General features: G+C 35.1%; 1 protein-coding gene across 1 annotated transcript in view; it reads right to left on the bottom strand.

The window, feature by feature from the left end:
- LOC144452278 (mevalonate kinase-like) overlaps positions 1 to 24,510 on the bottom strand; it is a 52,114-nt gene that overhangs the window by 17,982 nt on the left and 9,622 nt on the right. The window contains exons 2-5 of the mRNA XM_078143345.1: positions 16,591 to 16,741; positions 11,363 to 11,507; positions 8,108 to 8,232; positions 6,852 to 6,995 (exon numbers count right to left, since the gene is read on the bottom strand). Of these exons, the coding sequence (XP_077999471.1) occupies positions 6,852 to 6,995; positions 8,108 to 8,232; positions 11,363 to 11,507; positions 16,591 to 16,741 (565 nt within the window). The remainder of the gene's footprint in view (positions 1 to 6,851; positions 6,996 to 8,107; positions 8,233 to 11,362; positions 11,508 to 16,590; positions 16,742 to 24,510) is intronic.

Here is a 24,510-nt window from a genome sequence, read left to right as displayed (position 1 = left end):
CAATGACAATCAGTCTAGATCTAATTTATAGACAGTCAATGACAATCAGTCTAGATCTAATTTATAGACAGTCAATGACAATCAGTCTAGATCTAATTTATAGACAGTCAATGACAATCAGTCTAGATCTAATTTACAGACAGACATATACATACCATATGTACTGATGGAATTATCAATGACATATACATACCATATGTACTGATAGAATTATCAATACCATATACATACCATATGTACTGATAGAATTATCAATGCCATATACATACCATATGTACTGATGGAATTATCAATGCCACATACATACCATATGTACTGATGGAATTATCAATGCCATATACATACCATATGTACTGATAGAATTATCAATGCCATATACATACCATATGTACTGATAGAATTATCAATGCCATATACATACCATATGTACTGATAGAATTATCAATGCCATATACATACCATATGTACTGATAGAATTATCAATGCCATATACATACCATATGTATTGATGGAATTATCAATGCCATATACATACCATATGTACTGATAGAATTATCAATGCCATATACATACCATATGTACTGATAGAATTATCAATGCCATATACATACCATATGTACTGATAGAATTATCAATGCCATATACATACCATATGTATTGATAGAATTATCAATGCCACATACATACCATATGTACTAATATAATTATCAATGCCATATACATACCATATGTACTGATAGAATTATCAATGCCATATACATACCATATGTACTGATGGAATTATCAATGCCATATACATACCATATGTACTAATAAAATTATCAATGCCATATACATACCATATGTACTGATGGAATTATCAATGCCATATACATACCATATGTACTGATGGAATTATCAATGCCATATACATACCATATGTACTGATGGAATTATCAATGCCATATACATACCATATGTACTGATAGAATTATCAATGCCATATACATACCATATGTACTAATAGAATTATCAATGCCATATACATACCATATGTACTGATAGAATTATCAATGCCATATACATACCATATGTACTGATGGAATTATCAATGCCATATACATACCATATGTACTAATATAATTATCAATGCCATATACATACCATATGTACTGATAGAATTATCAATGCCACATACATACCATATGTACTAATATAATTATCAATGCCATATACATACCATATGTACTGATAGAATTATCAATGCCACATACATACCATATCTACTAATAGAATTATCAATGCCACATACATACCATACTAATAGAATTATCAATGCCATATACATATTTACTGATAGAATTATCAATGCCATATACATACCATATGTACTAATAGAATTATCAATGCCATATACATACCATATGTACTAATAGAATTATCAATGCCATATACATACCATATGTACTGATAGAATTATCAATGCCACATACATGCCATATCTACTAATAGAATTATCAATGCCATATACATATGTACTGATAGAATTATCAATGCCATATAATCAGTCTAGATCTAATTTATAGACAGTCAATGACAATCAGTCTAGATCTAATTTATAGACAGTCAATGACAATCAGTCTAGATCTAATTTATAGACAGTCAATGACAATCAGTCTAGATCTAATTTATAGACAGTCAATGACAATCAGTCTAGATCTAATTTATAGACAGTCAATGACAATCAGTCTAGATCTAATTTACAGACAGACATATACATACCATATGTACTGGTGGAATTATCAATGCCATATACATACCATATGTACTGATAGAATTATCAATGCCATATACATACCATATGTACTGATAGAATTATCAATGCCATATACATACCATATGTACTGATGGAATTATCAATGCCATATACATACCATATGTACTGATAGAATTATCAATGCCATATACATACCATATGTACTAATAAAATTATCAATGCCATATACATACCATATGTACTGATAAAATTATCAATGCCATATACATACCATATGTACTGATGGAATTATCAATGCCATATACATACCATATCTACTAATAGAATTATCAATGCCATATACATACCATATGTACTGATAGAATTATCAATGCCATATACATACCATATGTACTGATGGAATTATCAATGCCATATACATACCATATGTACTGATGGAATTATCAATGCCATATACATACCATATGTACTGATGGAATTATCAATGCCACATACATACCATATGTACTGATAGAATTATCAATGCCATATACATACCATATGTACAAATAGAATTATCAATGCCACATACATACCATATGTACTGATGGAATTATCAATGCCATATACATACCATATGTACTGATAGAATTATCAATGCCACATACATACCATATGTACTGATGGAATTATCAATGCCATATACATACCATATGTACTGATAGAATTATCAATGCCATATACATACCATATGTACTGATAGAATTATCAATGCCATATACATACCATATGTACTAATAGAATTATCAATGCCATATACATACCATATGTACTAATAGAATTATCAATGCCATATACATACCATATGTACTGATAGAATTATCAATGCCATATACATACCATATGTACTGATAGAATTATCAATGCCATATACATACCATATGTACTGATAGAATTATCAATGCCATATACATACCATATGTACTGATGGAATTATCAATGCCACATACATACCATATGTACTGATAGAATTATCAATGCCATATACATACCATATGTACAAATAGAATTATCAATGCCACATACATACCATATGTACTGATGGAATTATCAATGCCATATACATACCATATGTACTGATAGAATTATCAATGCCACATACATACCATATGTACTGATGGAATTATCAATGCCATATACATACCATATGTACTGATAGAATTATCAATGCCATATACATACCATATGTACTGATAGAATTATCAATGCCATATACATACCATATGTACTAATAGAATTATCAATGCCATATACATACCATATGTACTGATAGAATTATCAATGCCATATACATACCATATGTACTGATAGAATTATCAATGCCATATACATACCATATGTACTGATAGAATTATCAATGCCATATACATACCATATGTACTGATAGAATTATCAATGCCATATACATACCATATGTACAAATAGAATTATCAATGCCATATACATACCATATGTACAAATAGAATTATCAATGCCATATATATACCATATGTACAAATAGAATTATCAATGCCACATACATACCATATGTACTGATGGAATTATCAATGCCATATACATACCATATGTACAAATAGAATTATCAATGCCACATACATACCATATGTACTGATGGAATTATCAATGCCATATACATACCATATGTACTGATATAATTATCAATGCCATATACATACCATATGTACTAATAGAATTATCAATGCCATATACATACCATATGTACTAATAGAATTACCAATGCCACATACATACCATATGTACTGATATAATTATCAATGCCATATACATACCATATGTACTAATAGAATTATCAATGCCATATACATACCATATGTACAAATAGAATTATCAATGCCACATACATACCATATGTACTGATAGAATTATCAATGCCATATACATACCATATGTACTGATAGAATTATCAATGCCATATACATACCATATGTACAAATAGAATTACCAATGCCATATACATACCATATGTACTGATGGAATTATCAATGCCACATACATACCATATGTACTGATGGAATTATCAATGCCATATACATACCATATGTACTGATAGAATTATCAATGCCATATACATACCATATGTACAAATAGAATTATCAATGCCATATACATACCATATGTACAAATAGAATTATCAATGCCACATACATACCATATGTACTGATGGAATTATCAATGCCATATACATACCATATGTACAAATAGAATTATCAATGCCACATACATACCATATGTACTGATGGAATTATCAATGCCATATACATACCATATGTACTGATAGAATTATCAATGCCATATACATACCATATGTACTGATAGAATTATCAATGCCATATACATACCATATGTACTGATAGAATTATCAATGCCACATACATACCATATGTACTGATGGAATTATCAATGCCATATACATACCATATGTACAAATAGAATTATCAATGCCACATACATACCATATGTACTGATGGAATTATCAATGCCATATACATACCATATGTACTGATATAATTATCAATGCCACATACATACCATATGTACTGATAGAATTATCAATGCCATATACATACCATATGTACTGATAGAATTATCAATGCCATATACATACCATATGTACAAATAGAATTATCAATGCCATATACATACCATATGTATTGATGGAATTATCAATGCCATATACATACCATATGTACAAATAGAATTATCAATGCCATATACATACCATATGTACAAATAGAATTATCAATGCCACATACATACCATATGTACTGATGGAATTATCAATGCCACATACATACCATATGTACTGATGGAATTATCAATGCCATATACATACCATATGTACAAATAGAATTATCAATGCCATATACATACCATATGTACAAATAGAATTATCAATGCCACATACATACCATATGTACTGATGGAATTATCAATGCCATATACATACCATATGTACAAATAGAATTATCAATGCCACATACATACCATATGTACTGATGGAATTATCAATGCCATATACATACCATATGTACTGATATAATTATCAATGCCATATACATACCATATGTACTGATAGAATTATCAATGCCATATACATACCATATGTACTGATAGAATTATCAATGCCATATACATACCATATGTACAAATAGAATTATCAATGCCACATACATACCATATGTACTGATGGAATTATCAATACCATATACATACCATATCTACTAATAGAATTATCAATGCCATATACATACCATATGTACTGATAGAATTATCAATGCCATATACACACCATATGTATTGATGGAATTATCAATGCCATATACATACCATATGTACAAATAGAATTATCAATGCCATATACATACCATATGTACAAATAGAATTATCAATGCCACATACATACCATATGTACTGATGGAATTATCAATGCCACATACATACCATATGTACTGATAGAATTATCAATGCCACATACATACCATATGTAGTGATAGAATTATCAATGCCATATACACACCATATGTATTGATGGAATTATCAATGCCATATACATACCATATGTACAAATAGAATTATCAATGCCATATACATACCATATGTACTGATGGAATTATCAATGCCACATACATACCATATGTACTGATAGAATTATCAATGCCATATACATACCATATGTACTGATAGAATTATCAATGCCATATACACACCATATGTATTGATGGAATTATCAATGCCATATACATACCATATGTACAAATAGAATTATCAATGCCATATACATACCATATGTACAAATAGAATTATCAATGCCACATACATACCATATGTACTGATGGAATTATCAATGCCACATACATACCATATGTACTGATAGAATTATCAATGCCATATACATACCATATGTACTAATAGAATTATCAATGCCATATACACACCATATGTATTGATGGAATTATCAATGCCATATACATACCATATGTACAAATAGAATTATCAATGCCATATACATACCATATGTACAAATAGAATTATCAATGCCACATACATACCATATGTACTGATGGAATTATCAATGCCACATACATACCATATGTACTGATAGAATTATCAATGCCATATACATACCATATGTACTGATAGAATTATCAATGCCATATACACACCATATGTATTGATGGAATTATCAATGCCATATACATACCATATGTACAAATAGAATTATCAATGCCATATACATACCATATGTACAAATAGAATTATCAATGCCACATACATACCATATGTACTGATGGAATTATCAATGCCACATACATACCATATGTACTGATGGAATTATCAATGCCACATACATACCATATGTAGTGATAGAATTATCAATGCCATATACATACCATATGTACTGATAGAATTATCAATGCCATATACATACCATATGTACTGGGAGAATTATCAATGCCATATACATACCATATGTACTAATAGAATTATCAATGCCATATACATACCATATGTACTGAATATAGAATTATCAATGCCACATACATACGATATGTACTGATAGAATTATCAATGCCATATACATACCATATGTAGTGATAGAATTATCAATGCCATATACATACCATATGTACTAATAGAATTATCAATGCCATATACATACCATATGTACTGATAGAATTATCATGCCATATACATACCATATGTACTGATAGAATTATCAATGCCATATACATACCATATGTACTAATAGAATTATCATGCCATATACATACCATATGTACTAATATAATTATCAATGCCATATACATACCATATGTACTGATAGAATTATCATGCCATATACATACCATATGTACTGATAGAATTATCAATGCCATATACATACCATATGTACTAATAGAATTATCAATGCCATATACATACCATATGTACTAATAGAATTATCATGCCATATACATACCATATGTACTAATAGAATTATCAATGCCATATACATACCATATGTACTAATAGAATTATCATGCCATATACATACCATATGTACTGATAGAATTATCAATGCCTGATGGAGTCCCATGGATAATTCGTTCTGCTTCAAATGCCCATTTATTTATCAATTTTAATTGTTCTTGATTCCAACTCTCATAGTACCCTCCTGATCCATCATTGTCAGTTTGCACTGTCAAATTTGGAAACAATAAAAAAGTTTACGTGAAATCACTTCATGTTGATACTTTCACCAGTTCATAAGTTTGTTACACTGGAGTCAAGTCACATCAAACCAAATTAAGTTACAGTGTCTCATCATTATTCTCAAATAAAAGCATCAATGGTGTTGTAGCATAACTGTTTAGAGTAAACTTTAATATTCTACTATGATTAATATGCGGTCTTGTTGTAAGGCATCTTTGCATACATTTTTGAAGATTTACATGTATTCTCAAGCCTACACTTCCCTGGTGTTATACCTGAAATAAATGCCATCATTTAATTGTTGCTATGGGCATGGTCTTGTTGCTAAGGACATTTGCATATTTCTTTTTAATGTTTATTCAATTTGCTACCCATCCCTGTTATATTTGCAATAAAGCCTATTATCTGACTGTTGCTAAATGTGTGGCCATGGTTGCTAGGGCAACGGATGTAGGTATGACACACTCACAATTTGCATATCACTCATGGGGTCATCATGCAAGTAATATCACTTGATCTGTACATTCCTAGAAACATCCCTATGAAATTTCAGCACTTTTGGAATAAAAGATTTTTGACCAAAAAGTCACATTTTTATCCCTCACTTGCATATCTCTGATGGGATCATCATGTCATGAACAATACTTTGTGTATATACCCCTATCAATATCTTCACCAAATTTCAGGCGAATCAGCCCAGTGGGTTTTGAGTAATTATTTTTACCAAAATCACATTTTTTGACCCGGAAGATCTCTGGTGCAATCATTTTGATTTGAACAATTTCCCAACTAGACACCAAAGGGAACATCCCCATCAAATATCAAAACATTCTGCCTGTTAGTTTTTGAGTTTAAGTTGTTTCCACACACACACACACACACACACACACACACACACACACACACACACACACACACACACACACACACACACACACACACACACACACACACAGACAGAGACTGACAGACAGACACTTCTCCTATGCCTATAGCACTACTAAACTTCTCAGCTGAGTTGTGCTAAAAATGACCAAGTGTTCATGTAGTTAGCTTTCCATTTGATGTGTGTATAATTATGTATTACTAATACCTTACCAACGCCAGTATATGTGAGTAAAGAAGCAGCCAAACAAACAGAGAAAGCTGCTGATGATCCAAGCCCAGCTCCTGTTGGTAGTTTAGATACAACCCGCAATGTCAATGATGGCAAGTCAGACTTCCTGAAAATATCAAATAGTTAAAAGTATTTGTTATAACATCAAAACATATTTAAAAAGATTAATATTTTCATAAGTTTGGAAAGACATGAATTGTTTTTGTCAAATTACAAGTTAGTTAGGCCCCCTAGAATATATTGAATATATTAATAGGACTATTAAGGTGCGTGACTCACAACATCCAAGTGAAACCCTAATCTATGCAGAGATGATATGAGTCATTTTTTGATGTAATTTCAAACCATGAATACATCATTAAGCATTTAGAAATACATGTAGTTTTGAACTTGATGTTGATATCAATTTTTGAACAGTTTGGCACTGTGCTCAAAATCAAAGGAAGATCACAGGGAAGACAACCTGAGAATGTCTTTATTAATATCTTGCTGCTCAGCTTTATGAAGCCTGACATTACAAACAGGATACAACGGAATACTAATTAGATGGCGAATGACTTAGTTTCAACCAATGGCTGAACATATTATAATAGACTTTGCACTCAAGGTAGGCGTAACTAGTTTGACTGACATAGATATCTGGAATCGGTAAATCAAAGTCACTCCTCAAATGTTAGCGAAAAATAAGCTGTACCTGTCACACTGAGACGCGTGTATGGGGAAAGAATGTATGACATTAAGCTATCTTATCAAATTTGATCTTTCACTACACTGTGTCAAGTCTATTACCATGTGTTCCTTTCACTACACTGTGTCAAGTCTATTACCATGTGTTCCTTTCACTACACTGTGTCAAGTCTATTACCATGTGTTCCTTTCACTACACTGTGTCAAGTCTATTACCATGTGTTCCTTTCACTACACTGTGTCAAGTCTATTACCATGTGTTCCTTTCACTACACTGTGTTAAGTCTATTACCATGTGTTCCTTTCACTACACTGTGTCAAGTCTATTACCATGTGTTCCTTTCACTACACTGTGTCAAGTCTATTACCATGTGTTCCTTTCACTACACTGTGTTAAGTCTATTACCATGTGTTCCTTTCACTACACTGTGTCAAGTCTATTACCATGTGTTCCTTTCACTACACTGTGTCAAGTCTATTACCATGTGTTCCTTTCACTACACTGTGTCAAGTCTATTACCATGTGTTCCTTTCACTACACTGTGTCAAGTCTATTACCATGTGTTCCTTTCACTACACTGTGTCAAGTCTATTACCATGTGTTCCTTTCACTACACTGTGTTAAGTCTATTACCATGTGTTCCTTTCACTACACTGTGTCAAGTCTATTACCATGTGTTCCTTTCACTACACTGTGTCAAGTCTATTACCATGTGTTCCTTTCACTACACTGTGTCAAGTCTATTACCATGTGTTCCTTTCACTACACTGTGTCAAGTCTATTACCATGTGTTCCTTTCACTACACTGTGTCAAGTCTATTACCATGTGTTCCTTTCACTACACTGTGTTAAGTCTATTACCATGTGTTCCTTTCACTACACTGTGTTAAGTCTATTACCATGTGTTCCTTTCACTACACTGTGTCAAGTCTATCAATATGTGTTCCTTTCACTACACTGTGTCAAGTCTATTACCATGTGTTCCTTTCACTACACTGTGTTAAGTCTATTAACATGTGTTCCTTTCACTACCCCACTGTGTCAAGTCTATTACCATGTGTTCCTTTCACTACACTGTGTTAAGTCTATTAACATGTGTTCCTTTCACTACACTGTGTTAAGTCTATTACCATGTGTTCCTTTCACTACACTGTGTCAAGTCTATTACCATGTGTTCCTTTCACTACACTGTGTCAAGTCTATTACCATGTGTTCCTTTCACTACACTGTGTCAAGTCTATTACCATGTGTTCCTTTCACTACACTGTGTCAAGTCTATTACCATGTGTTCCTTTCACTACACTGTGTCAAGTCTATTACCATGTGTTCCTTTCACTACACTGTGTCAAGTCTATTACCATGTGTTCCTTTCACTACACTGTGTCAAGTCTATTACCATGTGTTCCTTTCACTACACTGTGTTAAGTCTATTACCATGTGTTCCTTTCACTACACTGTGTCAAGTCTATTACCATGTGTTCCTTTCACTACACTGTGTCAAATCTATTACCATGTGTTCCTTTCACTACACTGTGTTTAGTCTATTACCGTGTGTTACAAGCTTGACGTACTAACAAGACAGCACACGGAAGTCCAGCGACACAGTAACATTGTGTTCGTTAACAGCTACACAAACATAATATTTGGTTGATTCAACCAATATGTGCCGGAAAGGGGTGGGTTTTTTTTGTGCTCATTATATATGAGAAAATGTATTCTATTCTATTTTTGAAAGACCTGCACAAGGTCACGGGCAGATTTTACTCAATTTTGCTCAGAATATTCTAGGCTGGAAGATTTTTGAAAGACCTACACTCTCACTCTATGGATGGATGGATAGATATGAATGGTGTTAGTCAGTCAATAAGCACCTGAAATAAGGTCCCACTTCAACCATGGATTACAAATTAACAATTTTTTGTACATTTAGGACGTCCAACAGGATCTGTTCATATTTGGATGGTATCTGTCAGTTGTTGTTTTCGCTTTCCTATGACCTTCGCTTTGATATTATTAAATAAATACTGGGCCAAACTGCAAACTTCAAAGAAACTTCAGATAGTATGAGTAAATGGTGCCCCCTAACTTTCTAATAAATGTTGAAACGTGAAATATTGTTTGTGGTTTAATTTTGATTGAGTTTCAGAAAAGGAATGTTTGAATTTTGATATCAACACCTGAAACACTAAGTTCCAAATCCACGTGTAATTCTAAAGGTTGATTTCATAAACAGTGTTTAACACTTATTAAAGGTTTGAAATTATGTCAAAAAATTAATCACATCATCTCTGGATAGATTTGGATTACACTTGGACATCGTTAGTCACGTACCCTACGCAACAAGAAAAAAAATTATTTCTGTCAAATCTGTCAGTTTGACCCACTAGTATATATTGAAATCATTAGACCAGACTACCTAGTATATATTGAAATCATTAGACCAGACTACCTAGTATATATTGAAATCATTAGACCAGACTACCTAGTATATATTGAAATCATTAGACCAGACTACCTAGTATATATTTAAAACATTATACAGGACTACCTAGTATGAAGCACAATACCAGTGTAGAGATAAAGGAATGATATAACTGCTAAGTCTTTGACAGTACAGTCTTCAGATATTCCACCAAAGTCTTTCAGACTAGTTAACTCTTCTGGTGTTGGGGGACTTGGATGGAGTAAATTACCTAATGAATAGATACAAACATACAATGTTAGTCAATTGACACAACTCATATGATGTATTTTAAAAAGTGAACCATTGGTAGTCAATAGCTTTTAATCAATCAATCAATCAATCAATCAATCAATCAATCAATCAATCAATCAATCAAAGAAAGAAAACCATTCTTTCTCTATCCATGTATTTATTAATGTCTATATCTATTTGATATGTCTGTCTGGCTACCTGTCTGTCTATCTATACCTGGCTACCTGTTTGTCTATCTACACCTGGCTACCTGTTTGTCTATCTATACCTGGCTACCTGTCTGTCTATCTATACCTGGCTACCTGTCTGTCTATCTATACCTGGCTACCTGTTTGTCTATCTATACCTGGCTACCTGTTTGTCTGTCTATCTATACCTGGCTACCTGTCTGTCTATCTATACCTGGCTACCTGTTTGTCTGTCTATCTATACCTGGCTACCTGTTTGTCTGTCTATCTATACCTGGCTACCTGTTTGTCTATCTATACCTGGCTACCTGTTTGTCTGTCTATCTATACCTGGCTACCTGTCTGTCTATCTATACCTGGCTACCTGTTTGTCTGTCTGTCTATACCTGGCTACCTGTTTGTCTGTCTATCTATACCTGGCTACCTGTTTGTCTGTCTATCTATACCTGGCTACCTGTTTGTCTGTCTATCTATACCTGGCTACCTGTTTGTCTGTCTATCTATACCTGGCTACCTGTTTGTCTGTCTATCTATACCTGGCTACCTGTTTGTCTGTCTATCTATACCTGGCTACCTGTTTGTCTGTCTATCTATACCTGGCTACCTGTTTGTCTGTCTATCTATACCTGGCTACCTGTTTGTCTGTCTATCTATACCTGGCTACCTGTCTGTCTATCTATACCTGGCTACCTGTTTGTCTGTCTGTCTATCTATACCTGGCTACCTGTTTGTCTGTCTATCTATACCTGGCTACCTGTTTGTCTCTCTATACCTGGCTACCTGTTTGTCTGTCTATCTATACCTGGCTACCTGTTTGTCTGTCTATCTATACCTGGCTACCTATTTGTCTGTCTATCTATACCTGGCTACCTGTTTGTCTATCTATACCTGGCTACCTGTTTGTCTGTCTATCTATACCTGGCTACCTGTTTGTCTGTCTATCTATACCTGGCTACCTGTTTGTCTGTCTATCTATACCTGGCTACCTGTCTGTCTATCTATACCTGGCTACCTGTTTGTCTGTCTATCTATACCTGGCTACCTGTTTGTCTGTCTATCTATACCTGGCTACCTGTTTGTCTGTCTATCTATACCTGGCTACCTGTTTGTCTGTCTATCTATACCTGGCTACCTGTTTGTCTGTCTATCTATACCTGGCTACCTGTTTGTCTGTCTATCTATACCTGGCTACCTGTCTGTCTATCTATACCTGGCTACCTGTCTGTCTATCTATACCTGGCTACATGTCTGTCTATCTATACCTGGCTACCTGTCTGTCTATCTATACCTGGCTACATGTCTGTCTATCTATACCTGGCTACCTGTCTGTCTATCTATACCTGGCTACCTGTTTGTCTGTCTATCTATACCTGGCTACCTGTTTGTCTATCTATACCTGGCTACCTGTTTGTCTGTCTATCTATACCTGGCTACCTGTCTGTCTATCTATACCTGGCTACCTGTTTGTCTGTCTATCTATACCTGGCTACCTGTTTGTCTGTCTATCTATACCTGGCTACCTGTCTGTCTATCTATACCTGGCTACCTGTTTGTCTGTCTGTCTATACCTGGCTACTTGTATGTCTGTCTGTCTATACCTGGCTACCTGTCTGTCTATCTATACCTGGCTACCTGTTTGTCTGTCTATCTATACCTGGCTACCTGTTTGTCTGTCTATCTATACCTGGCTACCTGTTTGTCTATCTATACCTGGCTACCTGTTTGTCTGTCTGTCTATACCTGGCTACCTGTTTGTCTGTCTATCTATACCTGGCTACCTGTTTGTCTGTCTATCTATACCTGGCTACCTGTTTGTCTGTCTATCTATACCTGGCTACCTGTTTGTCTGTCTATCTATACCTGGCTACCTGTTTGTCTGTCTATCTATACCTGGCTACCTGTTTGTCTATCTGTCTATACCTGGCTACCTGTCTGTCTATCTATACCTGGCTACCTGTTTGTCTGTCTATCTATACCTGGCTACCTGTTTGTCTGTCTATCTATACCTGGCTACCTGTTTGTCTGTCTATCTATACCTGGCTACCTGTTTGTCTGTCTGTCTATACCTGGCTACATGTCTGTCTATCTATACCTGGCTACCTGTTTGTCTGTCTATCTATACCTGGCTACCTGTTTGTCTGTCTATCTATACCTGGCTACCTGTTTGTCTGTCTATCTATACCTATCTTTCTCTATACAAAATGTAGCTGCCTACATATGATACATATCAGCCAATCTATCAATCTCTCCATCTCTCTCCCAAGCCATCCATCTGTGTCTGTCCGTCCATGTCTGTCTGTCCATCCATTCATCCATGCATCCATCCATCCATCCATGCACCCACCAACCCACCCATCCATCCATCCATCGATGCACCCACCCACCCATCCATCGATGTACACACCTACCCATCCATCCATCCATCCATCCATCCATCGATGCACCCACCCAACCCTCCATCCATCCATCGATGCACCCACCCACCCATCCATCGATGCACCCACCTACCCATCCATCCATCCATCCATCGATGCACCCACCCACCCAACCCTCCATCCATCCATCGATGCACCCATCCAACCCTCCATCCATCCATCGATGCACCCATCCAACCCTCCATCCATCCATCGATGCACCCATCCAACCCTCCACCCATCCATCCATCGATGCACCCACCTACCCATCCATCCATCCATCCATCCATCCATCCATCCATCGATGCACCCATCCAACCCTCTATCCATCCATCCATCCATCCATCCATCCATCCATCGATGCACCCACCCATCCATCCATCCATCCATCCATCCATCCATCCATCGATGCACCCACCTACCCATCCAACCCTCCATCCATCCATCCATCCAACCCTCCATCCATCCATCCATCGATGCACCCACCCATCCACCCATCCATTCATCCATCCATCCATCCATCCATCCATCCATCCATCCATCCATCCATCCATCCATCGATGCACCCACCTACCCATCCAACCCTCCATCCATCCATCCAACCCTCCATCCATCCATCGATGCATCCACCCACCCAACCCTCCATCCATCCATCCATCCATCCATCCATCCATCCATCGATGCATCCACCCACCCAACCCTCCATCCATCCATCGATGCACCCACCCATCTACTGTTAATACTAAATAAATGCACATTCTGAGGCTCTTCTAATTTGTACAATTTCTGTGTGATGTATCAACGATGAATGTCATCACTGTCATTTAGGCCAAACAGAAAAGACAGAGGTGTGTTTCTGGTAACCAGACCAACCCTAGTTTAATTAAGCCCCACCTTTATACATGACTGATGATGAGACACAATGGTAGTTTTGAAATGGTGATATCACGCAATGTGAATATTCCAGCTATGATAGACTAGCTGCCATATCATGATAGTTTTCAGTAATAACATACACACAAAGACGTAACAGTGCCATTGATACATAGTATTGTCATATCTATTAACTTGTATCTCAAAAACCTTGCTGTATATTGTTAGCAGAATCCTACCTCCCCCCACCCCACCCTACAGTTTAAAGGAAAAAGTGTACAGAATTGTACTTGTCGAGAGGGGGAGGGAGTCATGGTTTTTCATGCATGGTAGAGGGGTGGGGGTGGGTCAGAATTGTTTGTACAAGGTCTATATTTGTCATCCATCAATCTTCCATCCACCCAGGGGCAGTACGAGTGGCCAGCTCTAAAAGTGGTGTGTGGCCAGTGCTGGAAACCCCAGACCCTATTTTAGACCCACTTTGACCAAAAATCAATACCCCATTCTTAGACCATTACAGGTTGTTTTAAAGATGAAAGTTTAGACCTAAATACATTTTTCTTAGGAGGCAACATTTTGGGACAATTAATGGCAATTATGATTTGGTAAAGGACAATGGACCACATTTTCGACCAAGTGAAATCGAAAGTAATGCAAAGTGGGCCCCATTTTAGACTTTTCAGCTACAAAAAACCAGACCCCATGTTAGACCAAATGGGCTAGAAAATGCACCCCAAAGGGTGGCACATATATGTATACTCAAATAAGGGGAGTAGAGCCCCTCCTCCCGTACCTACCTCTGTATTAAACTTTGTCAAGTCCCTATATATTAAGTCTTTATTCAGTTTTTCTTAAGAGATAAAAAGTTCTCAATAACTTCCATTACATGTATCTGTACATGTCTGCATGGATACATTCATAGATGTAAATTTGGGTACAATGACATCAAACTAGATGACTCTGTCCACTTTAATTCAGTTTAAGTTTTCGACTGATAAACTTAAACTCAAAGGGCAATTTAGCCAGACAGAGTCATTTAAAAATTAATATTTTAATAGAATTGTACCCCTCTGGGATCTGCTCAGTCACGATATTAGACATAAGGACCATCTGTTTTTTGTACATGGTCGTCTGTTTGTAAATGTCGTGACTGCAAAACTTGTTGATGTCAATGTCTATGTTATCATTTTCTGTGTTTGCAAATTTGCTCTTTTAATTTTTTTTAGTTAAATTTTTTGATGTTGGTTGGACACAAGTAGAGGTGCTCGGCACCTGTTTGTTCATTCCATTCACAGGCTATCTTTTGTTGTTATAGTTGTATTTTCATTGTTTGCTAGTTGCCACTTTTTTGTAATATGTATGGTTTTTCTGTCTTGTCTAGTTACATTGTTAATATTTTTTCATTATTGTATAAATCACATTTTGCCTGCTAAAAATAAAATAAAATGTATATCATTGATACATTCATATCCTTGATAAAGAATTTTGATTCAAAATGTCGGATTGTATTTATTGATTTGGACTGTATAACTCTTTCCCAATGCATTTCTTTTTACTGATACATTCATGGTGTGTTTGACCGTACCTTCTCTTGTACTACCAAAGGTCTTGTTGATGTCATCTGGATTCCATGATTTACATAGTTGTATGTCTGGTAAATCTAAGTGTATCATACACTCATCAGTTGCATTTAATTCAACAAATGTTCTTAAATTCAGACTAACTGCCAATGCCACCTGTCAACAACAAATTGAATATATATTAATAAAAATCACACACATAGTATATCTCTGTATATCTGCTGACATCAGACCCTAAACAATATGAACGAGACCTGTACTTGGGCAGGAATAAACATGGAATAAATATAACACTTGCTGAAAGTCTTGCAAAGTTCTATATAAATTGCTGTATGTAAATGAGACCTCTTTAAGTTACTTTTATGGTTGACCAAGAGTGATTTTGTGCTCAGATAACTCACTGCAAATCTGGACTTCTGATTGGGAAAGTGGGTCTAGCCGTATCATAAGTTGGTCATATCATAGAAACTGTTGCAGTATTGGCAAGAAACTTCCCTTAGGCCGTCTACTTTCTAGTTTACAGTCTAGTATACTATTAGACTTACTACATTGAATCTTCCCTTAGGCCGTCTACTTTCTAGTTTACAGTCCAGTATACTATTAGACTTACTACATTGAATCTTTCCTTAGGCCGTCTACTTTCTAGTTTACAGTCTAGTATACTATTAGACTTACTACATTGAATCGTCCCTTAGGCCGTCTACTTTCTAGTTTACAGTCCAGTATACTATTAGACTTACTACATTGAATCTTCCCTTAGGCCGTCTACTTTCTAGTTTACAGTCTAGTATACTATTAGACTTACTACATTGAATCTTCCCTTAGGCCGTCTACTTTCTAGTTTACAGTCTAGTATACTATTTGACTTACTACATTGAATCTTTCCTTAGGCCGTCTACTTTCTAGTTTACAGTCTAGTATACTATTAGACTTACTACATTCAATCTTCCCTTAGGCCGTCTACTTTCTAGTTTACAGTCTAGTATACTATTAGATTTACTACATTGAAACTTCCCTTAGGCCGTCTACTTTCTAGTTTACAGTCTAGTATACTATTAGACTTACTACATTCAATCTTCCCTTAGGCCGTCTACTTTCTAGTTTACAGTCTAGTATACTATTTGACTTACTACATTGAATCTTTCCTTAGGCCGTCTACTTTCTAGTTTACAGTCTAGTATACTATTAGACTTACTACATTCAATCTTCCCTTAGGCCGTCTACTTTCTAGTTTACAGTCTAGTATACTATTAGACATACTACATTCAATCTTCCCTTAGGCCGTCTACTTTCTAGTTTACAGTCTAGTATACTATTAGACTTACTACATTCAATCTTCCCTTAGGCTGTCTACTTTCTAGTTTACAGTCTAGTATACTATTAGACTTACTACATTGAATCTTCCCTTCGGCCGTCTACTTTCTAGTTTACAGTCTAGTATACTATTAGACTTACTACATTCAATCTTCCCTTAGGCCGTCTACTTTCTAATTTACAGTCTAGTATACTATTAGACATACTACATTGAATCTTCCCTTAGGCCATCGACTTTCTAGTTTACAGTCTAGTATACTATTAGATTTACTACATTGAATCTTTCCTTAGGCCATCTACTTTCTAGTTTACAGTCTAGTATACTATTTGACTTACTACATTGAATCTTTCCTTAGGCCGTCTACTTTCTAGTTTACAGTCTAGTATACTATTAGACTTACTACATTGAATCTTCCCTTAGGCCGTCTACTTTCTAGTTTACAGTCTAGTATACTATTAGATTTACTACATTGAATCTTTCCTTAGGCCATCTACTTTCTAGTTTACAGTCTAGTATACTATTTGACTTACTACATTGAATCTTTCCTTAGGCCGTCTACTTTCTAATTTACAGTCTAGTATACTATTAGACATACTACATTGAATCTTCCCTTAGGCCATCGACTTTCTAGTTTACAGTCTAGTATACTATTAGATTTACTACATTGAATCTTTCCTTAGGCCATCTACTTTCTAGTTTACAGTCTAGTATACTATTTGACTTACTACATTGAATCTTCCCTTAGGCCGTCTACTTTCTAGTTTACAGTCTAGTATACTATTAGACTTACTACATTCAATCTTTCCTTAGGCCGTCTACTTTCTAGTTTACAGTCTAGTATACTATTAGACTTACTACATTGAATCTTTCCTTAGGCCGTCTACTTTCTAGTTTACAGTCTAGTATACTATTAGACTTACTACATTCAATCTTCCCTTAGGCCGTCTACTTTCTAGTTTACAGTCTAGTATACTATTAGACTTACTACATTCAATCTTCCCTTAGGCCGTCTACTTTCTAGTTTACAGTCTAGTATACTATTAGACTTACTACATTCAATCTTCCCTTAGGCCGTCTACTTTCTAGTTTACAGTCTAGTATACTATTAGACTTACTACATTCAATCTTTCCTTAGGCCGTCTACTTTCTAGTTTACAGTCTAGTATACTATTAGACTTACTACATTCAATCTTCCCTTAGGCCGTCTACTTTCTAGTTTACAGTCTAGTATACTATTAGACTTACTACATTCAATCTTCCCTTAGGCCGTCTACTTTCTAGTTTACAGTCTAGTATACTATTAGACTTACTACATTCAATCTTCCCTTAGGCCGTCTACTTTCTAGTTTACAGTCTAGTATACTATTAGACTTACTACATTCAATCTTCCCTTAGGCCGTCTACTTTCTAGTTTACAGTCTAGTATACTATTAGACTTACTACATTGAATCTTCCCTTAGGCCGTCTACTTTCTAGTTTACAGTCTAGTATACTATTAGACTTACTACATTGAATCTTCCCTTAGGCCGTCTACTTTCTAGTTTACAGTCTAGTATACTATTAGACTTACTACATTCAATCTTCCCTTAGGCCGTCTACTTTCTAGTTTACAGTCTAGTATACTATTAGACTTACTACATTGAATCTTCCCTTAGGCCGTCTACTTTCTAGTTTATAGTCTAGTATACTATTAGACTTACTACATTCAATCTTCCCTTACGCCGTCTACTTTCTAGTTTACAGTCTAGTATACTATTAGACTTACTACACTGAATCTTTCCTTAGGCCGTCTACTTTCTAGTTTATAGTCTAGTATACTATTAGACTTACTACATTCAATCTTTCCTTAGGCCGTCTACTTTCTAGTTTACAGTCTAGTATACTATTTGACTTACTACATTGAATCTTTCCTTAGGCCGTCTACTTTCTAGTTTACAGTCTAGTATACTATTAGACTTACTACATTCAATCTTTCCTTAGGCCGTCTACTTTCTAGTTTACAGTCTAGTATACTATTAGACTTACTACATTCAATCTTTCCTTAGGCCGTCTACTTTCTAGTTTACAGTCTAGTATACTATTAGACTTACTACATTGAACCTTCCCTTAGGCCGTCTACTTTCTAGTTTACAGTCTAGTATACTATTAGACTTACTACATGGAATCTTCCCTTAGGCCGTCTACTTTCTAGTTTACAGTCTAGTATACTATTAGACTTACTACATTCAATCTTCCCTTAGGCCGTCTACTTTCTAGTTTACAGTCTAGTATACTATTAGACTTACTACATTCAATCTTCCCTTAGGCCGTCTACTTTCTAGTTTACAGTCTAGTATACTATTAGACTTACTACATTGAATCTTCCCTTAGGCCGTCTACTTTCTAGTTTACAGTCTAGTATACTATTAGACTTACTACATTCAATCTTTCCTTAGGCCGTCTACTTTCTAGTTTACAGTCTAGTATACTATTAGACTTACTACATTGAATCTTTCCTTAGGCCGTCTACTTTCTAGTTTATAGTCTAGTATACTATTAGACTTACTACATTCAATCTTCCCTTACGCCGTCTACTTTCTAGTTTACAGTCTAGTATACTATTAGACTTACTACACTGAATCTTTCCTTAGGCCGTCTACTTTCTAGTTTATAGTCTAGTATACTATTAGACTTACTACATTCAATCTTTCCTTAGGCCGTCTACTTTCTAGTTTACAGTCTAGTATACTATTAGACTTACTACATTGAATCTTCCCTTAGGCCGTCTACTTTCTAGTTTACAGTCTAGTATACTATTAGACTTACTACATTCAATCTTTCCTTAGGCCGTCTACTTTCTAGTTTACAGTCTAGTATACTATTAGACTTACTACACTGAATCTTTCCTTAGGCCGTCTACTTTCTAGTTTATAGTCTAGTATACTATTAGACTTACTACATTCAATCTTCCCTTAGGCCGTCTACTTTCTAGTTTACAGTCTAGTATACTATTAGACTTACTACATTGAATCTTCCCTTAGGCCGTCTACTTTCTAGTTTACAGTCTAGTATACTATTAGACTTACTACATTCAATCTTTCCTTAGGCCGTCTACTTTCTAGTTTACAGTCTAGTATACTATTAGACTTACTACATTGAATCTTTCCTTAGGCCGTCTACTTTCTAGTTTACAGTCTAGTATACTATTAGACTTACTACATTGAATCTTTCCTTAGGCCGTCTACTTTCTAGTTTATAGTCTAGTATACTATTAGACTTACTACATGGAATCTTTCCTTAGGCCGTCTACTTTCTAGTTTACAGTCTAGTATACTATTAGACTTACTACATTCAATCTTCCCTTAGGCCGTCTACTTTCTAGTTTACAGTCTAGTATACTATTAGACTTACTACATTCAATCTTCCCTTAGGCCGTCTACTTTCTAGTTTACAGTCTAGTATACTATTAGACTTACTACATTGAATCTTTCCTTAGGCCGTCTACTTTCTAGTTTACAGTCTAGTATACTATTAGACTTACTACATTCAATCTTCCCTTAGGCCGTCTACTTTCTAGTTTACAGTCTAGCATACTATTAGACTTACTACAATGAATCTTCCCTTAGGCCGTCTACTTTCTAGTTAACAGTCCAGTATACTATTAGACTTACTACATTGAATCTTTCCTTAGGCCGTCTACTTTCTAGTTTACAGTCTAGTATACTATTAGACTTACTACATTGAATCTTCCCTTAGGCCGTCTACTTTCTAGTTTACAGTCTAGTATACTATTAGACTTACTACATTGAATCTTCCCTTAGGCCATCTACTTTCTAGTTTACAGTCTAGTATACTATTAGACTTACTACATTCAATCTTCCCTTAGGCCGTCTACTTTCTAGATAACAGTCTAGTATACTTTTAGACTTACTACATTGAATCTTTCCTTAGGCCGTCTACTTTCTAGTTTACAGTCCACTATACTATTAGATTTACTACATTCAATCTTCCCTTAGGCCGTCTACTTTCTAGTTTACAGTCTAGTATACTATTAGACTTACTACATTGAATCTTCCCTTAGGCCATCTACTTTCTAGTTTACAGTCTAGTATACTATTAGACTTACTACATTGAATCTTCCCTTAGGCCATCTACTTTCTAGTTTACAGTCTAGTATACTATTAGACTTACTACATTCAATCTTCCCTTAGGCCGTCTACTTTCTAGTTTACAGTCTAGTATACTATTAGACTTACTACATTGAATCTTTCCTTAGCCCGTCTACTTTCTAGTTTACAGTCTAGTATACTATTAGACTTACTACATTCAATCTTCCCTTAGGCCGTCTACTTTCTAGTTTACAGTCTAGTATACTATTAGACTTACTACATTCAATCTTCCCTTACGCCGTCTACTTTCTAGTTTACAGTCTAGTATACTATTAGACTTACTACATTCAATCTTCCCTTAGGCCGTCTACTTTCTAGTTTACAGTCTAGTATACTATTTGACTTACTACATTGAATCTTCCCTTAGGCCGTCTACTTTCTAGTTTACAGTCTAGTATACTATTAGATTTACTACATTGAATCTTCCCTTAGGCCATCTACTTTCTAGTTTACAGTCTAGTATACTATTAGACTTACTACATTGAATCTTCCCTTAGGCCGTCTACTTTCTAGTTTACAGTCTAGTATACTATTAGACTTACTACATTCAATCTTCCCTTAGGCCGTCTACTTTCTAGTTTACAGTCTAGTATACTATTAGATTTACTACATTGAATCTTCCCTTAGGCCGTCTACTTTCTAGTTTACAGTCTAGTATACTATTAGACTTACTACACTGAATCTTCCCTTAGGCCGTCTACTTTCTAGTTTACAGTCTAGTATACTATTAGACTTACTACAATGAATCTTCCCTTAGGCCGTCTACTTTCAAGTTTACAGTCTAGTATACTATTAGACTTACTACACTGAATCTTCCCTTAGGCCGTCTACTTTCTAGTTTACAGTCTAGTATACTATTAGATTTACTACATTGAATCTTCCCTTAGGCCGTCTACTTTCTAGTTTACAGTCTAGTATACTATTAGACTTACTACACTGAATCTTCCCTTAGGCTGTCTACTTTCTAGTTTACAGTCTAGTATACTATTAGACTTACTACATTCAATCTTCCCTTAGGCCGTCTACTTTCTAGTTTACAGTCTAGTATACTATTAGACTTACTACATTCAATCTTCCCTAAGGCCGTCTACTTTCTAGTTTACAGTCTAGTATACTATTAGACTTACTACATTCAATCTTTCCTTAGGCCGTCTACTTTCTAGTTTACAGTCTAGTATACTATTAGACTTACTACATTGAATCTTTCCTTAGGCCGTCTACTTTCTAGTTTACAGTCTAGTATACTATTAGATTTACTACATTGAATCTTCCCTTAGGCCGTCTACTTTCTAGTTTACAGTCTAGTATACTATTAGACTTACTACATTCAATCTTCCCTTACGCCGTCTACTTTCTAGTTTACAGTCTAGTATACTATTAGACTTACTACATTCAATCTTCCCTTAGGCCGTCTACTTTCTAGTTTACAGTCCAGTATACTATTAGACTTACTACATTGAATCTTCCCTTAGGCCGTCTACTTTCTAGTTTACAGTCTAGTATACTATTTGACTTACTACATTGAATCTTTCCTTAGGCCGTCTACTTTCTAGTTTACAGTCTAGTATACTATTAGACTTACTACATTCAATCTTCCCTTAGGCCGTCTACTTTCTAGTTTACAGTCTAGTATACTATTAGATTTACTACATTGAAACTTCCCTTAGGCCGTCTACTTTCTAGTTTACAGTCTAGTATACTATTAGACTTACTACATTCAATCTTCCCTTAGGCCGTCTACTTTCTAGTTTACAGTCTAGTATACTATTTGACTTACTACATTGAATCTTTCCTTAGGCCGTCTACTTTCTAGTTTACAGTCTAGTATACTATTAGACTTACTACATTCAATCTTCCCTTAGGCCGTCTACTTTCTAGTTTACAGTCTAGTATACTATTAGACTTACTACATTCAATCTTTCCTTAGGCCGTCTACTTTCTAGTTTACAGTCTAGTATACTATTAGACTTACTACATTCAATCTTCCCTTAGGCCGTCTACTTTCTAGTTTACAGTCTAGTATACTATTAGACTTACTACATTCAATCTTCCCTTAGGCCGTCTACTTTCTAGTTTACAGTCTAGTATACTATTAGACTTACTACATTCAATCTTTCCTTAGGCCGTCTACTTTCTAGTTTACAGTCTAGTATACTATTAGACTTACTACATTGAACCTTCCCTTAGGCCGTCTACTTTCTAGTTTACAGTCTAGTATACTATTAGACTTACTACATGGAATCTTCCCTTAGGCCGTCTACTTTCTAGTTTACAGTCTAGTATACTATTAGACTTACTACATTCAATCTTCCCTTAGGCCGTCTACTTTCTAGTTTACAGTCTAGTATACTATTAGACTTACTACATTCAATCTTCCCTTAGGCCGTCTACTTTCTAGTTTACAGTCTAGTATACTATTAGACTTACTACATTGAATCTTCCCTTAGGCCGTCTACTTTCTA

Source organism: Glandiceps talaboti, chromosome 22, assembly GCF_964340395.1.
Source record: "Glandiceps talaboti chromosome 22, keGlaTala1.1, whole genome shotgun sequence".
Classification (NCBI taxonomy): domain Eukaryota; kingdom Metazoa; phylum Hemichordata; class Enteropneusta; family Spengelidae; genus Glandiceps; species Glandiceps talaboti.
This window is presented reverse-complemented; position numbering and strand designations above follow the sequence as displayed.